Source organism: Pinus tabuliformis, chromosome Q (genome assembly GCF_031772625.1).
Source record: "Pinus tabuliformis cultivar Carrire ecotype Pingquan chromosome Q, CPIR1, whole genome shotgun sequence".
NCBI classification, from domain to species: Eukaryota; Viridiplantae; Streptophyta; class Pinopsida; order Pinales; family Pinaceae; genus Pinus; species Pinus tabuliformis.
In genome coordinates, this window is record NC_142296.1 from 1,205,869,080 (window position 1) to 1,205,878,518 (window position 9,439).

The 9,439-nt window shown below is 37.7% G+C and overlaps 1 protein-coding gene across 1 annotated transcript; it reads right to left on the bottom strand.

Annotated features, from left to right (window-relative positions):
* Positions 1-1,233: 1,233 nt before the first annotated feature.
* LOC149224107 (uncharacterized) lies at positions 1,234-4,265 on the bottom strand. Its single transcript, XM_089386000.1, has 2 exons — positions 4,142-4,265; positions 1,234-2,387 (listed from the first exon to the last, which is right to left on the bottom strand). The coding sequence occupies exon 2, from the start codon at positions 2,242-2,244 to the stop codon at positions 1,519-1,521; it is 726 nt and encodes a 241-aa protein (XP_089242126.1). The 5' UTR covers positions 2,245-2,387; positions 4,142-4,265; the 3' UTR covers positions 1,234-1,518.
* Positions 4,266-9,439: the final 5,174 nt, after the last annotated feature.

Here is a 9,439-nt window from a genome sequence, read left to right on the forward strand (position 1 = left end):
TGCAAAGTAGACTGATATCAAAAAAATAAATCTACATAAAACAAGATAAAGTAATCCATAATATGAAAATGAAGGGTTACATATAACAATTCTTAGCAGTAAAAAATCAAAAACCATGCCCTTGGTTATTTAATCTCAGGCTCAACAAAAGAACAATAATCAATGCCACTTTCCAAAGTAAATTTTGAAAACTAATCCGAGCATACACAGCAATGAGAAATGAGCACAAGCAAGCCAGTAACCATTTAATCAGAATGAGATGGTCTTAATTCAGTTTCTAGAAGATGATCAATGCTACTCTATTTACTAAATGCAAGTCTGTTAAGATAACACAACTTCCCAACTTAAGATTGCAGTCCTAACAACTGAGTAATCAAAAACCATGACCTCTGTTTTTAAATCTCAGGCTCAACAAAAGAACAATAATCAATGCCACTTTTCAAAGTAAATTTTGAAAACCAATCTGACATAAATGGTTAAACGAGCTGTGATAATCATGTCCATTGATGCACAACAATGGGAAGCCCGTTCACTTTGTATGCCTCTGAATGTTTCAAAGATCCCACTGTCCTCATTTCATATAGCAATGGGAAGCACAATTTCTTTGGTCATTCTGGAACCTTGCAAAAATTCTGTTACAGTGATTCAGGCTTCCAATAGAATGTCAGAGTTGCCATAATACACTAGTTCTTATCACACCAATATGACACTGGTATCGTTAAGTTGTTTCCTGCAACATCATATGCAGAGATGCATAGACTTTCTAGTCAACCAAGAGATTAATGATGCCAATCATTTTACAGTGCTGGATTGTAGTTTATATTGCTGATGGTTGTGCCTACCGAGAGTTTCATAGCATGAGGGTACTGTCAAGGAAGCATTATCTTCCTCAATAATTACAAAATTACTTCCTTATCAACAATTCCAGAGTTTATTAGGTTTTGTAATATATTGTCTGCCTTGACAGCTTCAAATGCTATATTTTAGACATTTCTGTGCCTCTCAATCTCCACCTGAATTATGGTGTGCTATCAATCCACACTTCTTTTAAGGCCTGAAAATATGGATGGAAAAAGAGGTTTGATATAGATTTGACGACAATGCTGACAGAATAGACTAGAAACAGTGCAGTACTCCTAGAAACTTGCTTGGAGAATCACAGGTCATCAGCAGCCAAAGTTCAGGACCAAGTGGGAAATGTGTATAATTAATGAAAACAAGAAAAACTCAGAATTTGAAATAATTAAAAGAGTTCATGAATTTTTCCCTTAATAATATTAACAGAACTGTTTCAATGGTCGCAAAAATGCAGAGCTTTTGATATTACAAAGACCAAGTTGGTTTGCCTGCGAAGGAACCACAAGCATAGTTAAACATACAAATAGAAGGAAACCAGTTTCAATGCCCTAACTAGCCAACAAATTTCACCAACCACTAAGAAGTTCAAGTTATTCAAAACTGTCCCAAGAGATTCACACATAATTATGTTCCCTGTCAACCTTTTAAATGCTCAATAAATCAAAGCTGGAGGGCCAAATCAGGCTGTGAATCAACCAACATTCCAGAAGACTGCCTAACTGGAGACCTTGGAGACTGTTTTTCTACATTCAAATCTGGTGGAATCGAATTTGAAAATTCAGATGTCTGTTGAGAAGGCTGTTTTGAAGGTAAAGACTTCCATAGTTGTTTTTGAGATTGGGATGTATCAGCTCCCATTGGTATCTGCCTGCAATTAAAAGGACTCTGTGTGGTTGAATTTGGCAATTCTAACATCGAGTTTACACCTCCTTGAGAAGTGGCATGAGATGACAGATTCTGAGGATGCATCCAGCTCAGCTGTGAACGCATATACAGAGGCATGTCCATGGGTGCCTGCTGTTGAATAAATTGAGGAACACTACTAGAAATTCCTGATAGCTTTGTATCACCATATGGTTCCCTGGCCACACAATTGGAATTACCATCCAACCTTCTATCAAAACCAGTGCTGCCAGAAGTTGTCGTCTGGACACTTGAAACAGGTTGCACATGTTCAGCTGGTTTGGCAGATGCCCATTGCATAAGTCGGTTACTTCTGGAGACAATCTCAAGCAATTTTGACTGGGATACATCTGAGGTAAATTTTGCACCTGCCAGATTGACTTCACTGGATTTAGCAATTGATGAAGCTGATTTCAACTCACTCTGTTTGACTCCTTGCAAAGGCGTTTGAAAATTTATATTGTTGGCTGACTGTGAACTCATAGATAGAGGAACAGGTAACCCAGTAGATTGAGACAGAGATACTAGTCCTGTAGATTGAGCAACTGTTGCAACTGTAGATTGAGCCAAGGTCTGTTGATCCTTGATCTCCTCACGCAATAACAAAGCACCAGGAGGAGCTTCAGCTGTAACAAAAAAGAAAAAAACACGTTGTTATGCAATCGCATACCCGCCATGGCCTTATATAACAAAACGAGCCAATTATATATATATACTCTTTGTCAGCTCAAAATTTATAACCAAAAATAAATAATCAAAATACAAGCATTATCCAAAAGGAAAAAGTGTAGTGTAGATGTTATGAAATCAGAGTAAACAATCTCAGGGATCTGAGCAATTGTAAATAGTGTGATCTTATGAAATAAGAGTAAACAATCTCAGGGATCAATGCTCAGAGCACTAGTTTGGTGACTTGCGGGCCTAAATGTTAAGTTCTAGTAGATTCGGACAAACAATCAAGGGTGAATGTTCACTCCTAACAGTCCAGGCCAAAAAAATCATATAGCAGTCGAGGCCAAAAATAATCATTTATACAAGTCCCTGGGGGAGTAGCTTCATGTGTCTACAAGCTGGTGTTGCACATCCACTTGCTAATATTGTGTATGTAATTGTGGTTATCCATATATCAGTTTAACTTGAAGTAACCATTTTTCCTTTTTCTGTTACTAGTCTCATAATTCAAGAATGCTTACACAGCCTTGTCCTATATAAATATTTGTAAAGCTTATTCTCTGTTGGAAAGTCCAGTATCCTCAACTAAACTAACCATTTTAAATCATCTATAGTTTAGATGATCTCTTTTTATCTGTCATGATTTGTTGTTTATGGTTAATTCAATAACCAATATCTTTTTCCTCCTCCATTGCGGATGCAAGTATCATTAAGGGCTAATAGTAGTATTGTCAAAGAACTGAGCTATTACTGTCAAAGAACTGAATTCTAAATTTACAATGGCAGGTATGGGAAGTGAAGCTTTGGAAAATCTCTGCCTCCCTGTTTTCCTCACAAATAGATCCTTCCAATTTGCCTGAGAAATCCCTTATGGCAGTTTCAAGGGTAACATTCTTATCTGGTATGCCGGTTCCAGAATCTGCACAAGGGGCTACTGATCATTCACATAAGTTTATCCTTCTGCTGTTAGTCGCTCTTCAAATATGATGTATCCGTCATCACTGGGAGGAGCAACCATGGTAAATTCTATGGGATCTCCAACAGGGGGCAACCATATGATGCTATCTCCCCATTCACTAGGTCCATATTCTCAGAAAGGTATTGGTGGTCATTCGCCTGGGCATATAATTCCCATTTCTTCTTTAGGTGTGCCTCAGATGGGATACCCTATGCAACCAAGCATGCATAATTGATGAAAGGTAACAATCAGCTGCTGCTACTATGTAATGCATATGTTATCTTACACTACAAGTTTATCTGAGACTAGAAGGATTTGGCCATTCTTCTTATTCTTTATCTCCTTCAGCTACAAGTTTGGCTCTGCATGATTATAATCTATGGTTTTGTGACCCATTTTAATGCGGATCATTCACATAAACTACTCGATAGCAGCGGAGCTTTCATTACCCTTTTGTTTCAACGATTTTCTATTCACGATGTGAAGATTTTCCTGTAGATTAATAGAGCAATAATTGTGTATGGGTTTCTACACAGTCGATCAATCCAGCCAAACCGTTGGTTAATATGAAATGCAATACCCTTGGTTAATATGAAAATGCGAATCGAACTCCTTAAGCGAACACAGAGATTTATAATTACAGAATGTTGAGAGAATGCGAGGGTTTTAGCAGTCTTTAAAACAGATTTAAAACAAAATGAATGTTTAAAACCACGATTTGACGACTGCAGAGACGGTGCAGGAATTTACCAGGAGGTAACAGAGCTCAGTCCGGCGGGCACTGGGTTGCAGAGTTTCAATGCGCGCAGCGCTTCAGTCCTGCGGGCACTGGGTTGCAGAGCAAACGGGTTCTGGTTGCAGAGTTAAATTGGCGCGCGAAAGTATTTCTCAGAATTATGTTATTGAACGAGACGGGGTGGGTCCCGCGTGGGTCATCGGAAACGCGAGGTGGCCGACGGAGTCCGATGCCTATGGATATGTATGCCATCCCAAGTTTGCACCACATACATAGCTGGCAAGGGCATTTATGACACAATATATGGCTGGTTAGCCCTTGCCATATGTATAGGTGTAAATGTTTAACCTATGTAGCTTAAATTAAAAAAAAAAATATTAAAAGTAATAAAAAATATTAAAAATAATATAAAGCTACAACTGGCTCAATTAAAGTCCATTTTTAATATTTAGATTTTGTTATTAGCTTGTCAATATGAGTTATCAATGCAGATTACTATTTATGCCGCATCCCTATTAGTGCTGGAGTCAATTTCTGTCTGAGACGTCAAGAGAGCTATTCCAAACGATGTTATTGAAAGATATGAACATCGCCAGGCACAACAAGTGGTAGTTGAAGCCAAAATTGAACGTCTGGTTTATTGGCTGTTCTCTAACATCCCATATGAAATAGACAAGTGTGCACAAGTTTTGGTTTGTCCAAACCCTAATTATTTAAATTCTTCCTGTATTCAATGCAAGAAGCTGAGTGACTCACCATTACGCTGTGAAGAGGTTGAGAACCATTCTGACACTCGTCTTCGTAGGGCAGTAGAAGAGAGGATGACAAAGGTTGTGATAAGGGAATGTAACATTTTCCACACGGAGTTAATCAAGATGTCTGGATGCAATGTCGTGACATGTCATTGTGGAAACACAATGTGTTACATTTGCAGACAAACAATATCGGCATTGGATCACTTTTCTAATTTTTGCACGTGTCTTCAATAAAGTGGAGCACCATGGAAAATCTGTGAAGTATGCAACTGGTGTGATACACAGAATGAGATCGGAGATAATGAGGCTCTCGCTGCTCGGGAGGAAGCATTGAAGAAATTGATAGACAAGAAATCTGAGTTACTTGATGTGGAAAATGGGCCTCCACTCAAAAGGGTTAAACGACAACATCCCGCAGAGCAGCAGTAGCATAATCTGCAATGTTTGATTGCAGACACAGGTGTACCTCCTCCACTCCCTCCACTTCATTTCTTCAGATTTGGTGATGGTGATTAGCTCGCAAACATGGCTATACCTCGGCTAGACTTCTTCACATCTGATAATGGTGATCAGCTTGAAAACATGACTATACATCAACTGTTACATCCCACACAACATTTCGGACTTCATGACCTTCTCGAAAACATGGCTATCCCTCTGCTGCAATCTGCCCTAGACGACTTCAGAATTGGTAATCAGCTCTTACCTACCACAAAATCCTTTGGATTCGATGACCCGCTTGAAAACATGGGCATCCCTCCGCTGCTACCACCCATTGACGACTTAAGAATTGGTAATCAGCTTGTACACATGGTTTTTCCTTCACCTAATTTTTTTAGATTAGGTGATGGTGATGCGCTGGCAAACATGGCTTTAACTCAACCACATCATGACATTCAGCTTGCCAACGTGGATTTACAAGATGAAGAAGATTCCAACCGTGATGAGCAAAGTAATTGGTATTCCTGTGGCAATTAGATATAACAAGCTATACACTGACCATTTCTATAAGCATGTTTTCACATAGATAATAATAAAATGAAGTTGTCAAGCCAATTTTACCTTTACAACTAAACTATTGTTACCGTTGGATCTCATTTAGTTTTGAAAAATAACGTAGTATCCGTTTATTTGTCATGATATACATTGCTGTTACGGTAGGATTGATGTCGCTGATTTAGTTTTAAACAAATAATGAATGACCCACTTATGAGCCACTTTATGTTATTATTATATATATTATTCTTTTAAAAGTAATTTTAGGTAGTCATTTATGAAGTTTTTTAAAATCAAGCCATTGCAGCCTGCCCAATGAAGAAGTGCGGACGATCTTTGTACTGTTGAATTCAACATTTTATGCAAAGTTGAGAGCCCAAAGAAAACCGCTCGTCTAACTCACATTCCACATCTATTTATTAACCACGCAATGCGATTCTTTTTTTCTAAAGAGTTTGCAAACCCCAAATCTGCCACATCAGATGCTAGCAAAAAAATCATTTGAGAATAATTTTTAACACACTTTCAAACTTATTCAAACACAAAAAAATCGATTGAAAGAAACAATACTTACCCATGCTGTCTGCGAGTCTTTCTTGCGCATCGAAGAATAAACCGCTCAGTTAAAGGTTTTATTCTCTCTGGTTTTATCACTTCGATAAGATTGAGCATCGTTGGGTTTATGGATAACCTCTATCTAACTAAGAGTGATGATGACGATAATCATCATCTTAACCTAGCGCCTTCAACCCAATGGATAGTCAACAATAGAAACAAAGAGATATGACTTTTCTACGATCCCTCATGGAAACAGTATCACTTGGCTTTATTTCAAACTCGCAACTCCAACCTTGTGATAAGGCAGCCAAAAGGTAGCGTTTTAAAAGGAAGAAACAGAAGTAGTAGGGATTTTATGTTCTTACTTACACAATATCCATAAAACACGGTCTACGACCAACCTCATCCGCGTACACCCTATCCTACATACAAACACTGTTTTTCTTAGAGTGCGTTATGAATAAAACATTCCACCTAGTAGGATGGTCAACGCATCCAACACCGAGACACAAGACATAAGCATGATTGGATGAATCACTCATATGTGTGATGGAATTGACATTCGTCAGACTTTTCTCCAGCACCAAATTCGAGCCATCATGCTGAGAGCCTTATCACTCTGTTGGTTTAGCATTTACCTCTCTTATCTCTGTCATTAACGACAAATAAATCTTCTCACTCTTATGGTGAGCCAGATTTCTTATCGAATCCACTATCTCATTGTGCAATTCCTTAGGTTAATAAAATGAATAGTACCGTGAGAGCCAGCGACGTGATTTTTCTTTAAGAGTGTCACTCAACTAAGTGAGGCTCAGTTTGCATGTTTTGAGAACATAACCAGTCTTAGGGCACAAATATCTCATGCATGTAGGTATATTATCTTTGGCCAACATTATAATCACCCTTCGATGTCCGGCTCAGCATATGCAGGAAAAATTTATAGACACAATTTCTAGTTCTACATTATAACAGCGTTATCCTCGCACGATGTATTCCTTCATTGTTAATTGAGGTCATCAAAAAGTTACGGCATTAAAAACAAAATTTAGTGTTCAAATGTGATATGTGATTCACATTGCTGTGATTGGAACCCACCCATTTTCTTTAGCGACAAATTATAGGCTAGCTAATGGATATGCCCGCATTCTAATTCTTTTGTCACCCCATATCCCAGCGTGCACACTCGGTCTTTATTGATGCCATAACTTAACTATTATTTACAAGGACTGTATACCTAAATACCCCCATAAATTTAATTAGATAATATCACGTGTTTTATAGCGAATTAACATATATATGTTATTGACCATTCAATAACCATGTTAATATTGGAATCCTTCCTTAAGGAATCCTAACTTCCTCTCATGACAAGAACTAAATATGATATTGTCATGGTTTCCAGATTTAACTTCACCCTTGGCATTTTTTTGGTAAAATCTCAAAAACACACAAATAAAACTCAACACAGAGGCAATGCCTCTCCGCATGATCTTTTGCACATGGAAGCTTAAAAAAGATTTAGGAGAAGAGAGTATTACATACCAAGAAAATGCTTGTATTCATTAAAATAAAAATGCCTGATACATATTTCTTCCTCTTTCACTCAGAGGGTTTTACCAAAAATACTTTCAACCAATAAAAAATAAAACTTTGTCTCCTCCTCAGATTTTACACTGCTGGTGTGTAAAAACCTCATTTACATTTATTGGTGTTAAAACATTTTACATATATTGCTTTAAAAATAAATTTTTATATATGCAGCAAAATTTTACATTACATTCACAAAAAAAATTCTTTACTCACACCATATGATTCTTATGCTTCCTCCTAGTTTGAGCAAGATTTACATTTCAACTTGGTTTCTTTATACTCTCCTTGTTTCACACTATGCACTGTTGTGCAATATTCTACATACCTCACTCAAACATATGCGCTCCCATTTTTTTCTTTCACTGTCGCGAGCTCTCATATTACAATATCAACACAAACAAAAACTTAACACACACAATGTGTATATCAAACAAAAAGATATAATACGTTTTATCTATGTTAAAAAAATATATGCCGTATAAAAAACTTAAATATTTTACCAACTTTCTACGACGAGGTTTAAATTCCATTTAATTCTTTTGCAGACGAAACTGGCGGTCAACCAAAAATGTTCATGCAAGTTGAAGAAGATCCTGGTCCGTTGACTTGATCGGACGCATTTCGCACACCAAACTCACACAAACCAATCGAAGTTTAATGTCCGGGGAATTGGCGGTTTCATGGTTGTACACTGGACGCATGGCCGCAACGGATTGTGTCGGAGGCCCTCTGACAAAAACAACATTTTTTGAATGGTTCTGAGGGGAAGTCTGGGTGGTTTTTCCAAACCATGCCTTAGTAAATGTGTGGTTGAAATTAATATTTCAACACTCCCCTTTAATTTCAACTACTGGGTTATGAGTCATACCCAAACATTTCCTCAAAAATTCAAAGCTTTTCTGATCCAGTGGCTTGGTCAGAATGTCTGCTACCTGTTCCTGAGTCGTGCAATGTTCTAGAACAATTTCTCCATTGTTCACCAATTTTGTGATGTAGTGAAACCTTGTGTCAATGTGTTTCGTTCTCCTATGAAACACTGAATTCTTGGATATTGCAATAGCTGAGCTATTATCACAAAAAATCATTGTTGCTTTTGCCTGCTCTTGACCTAAGCTCGTCAATATTCTTCTCATCCAAACTTCTTGACATGCTGCTGTTGTAGCTACCACATATTCTGCCTCTACTGTAGACAATGCTACAATGGGCTGCTTCTTAGAAGCCCATGAAATGGCTCCTGAACCCATGTGAAAAACATAACCGAAAGTGCTTTTCCGATCATCTACACTTCCAGCCCAATCACTATCAGTGTATCCAACTAAATCTGAATGTTCTGAGACATTATGTAAGATACCAAAACTTTTAGTACCTTTAACATACCTCAGAATTCTTTTTGCTGCCTACCAATGTGCTTCC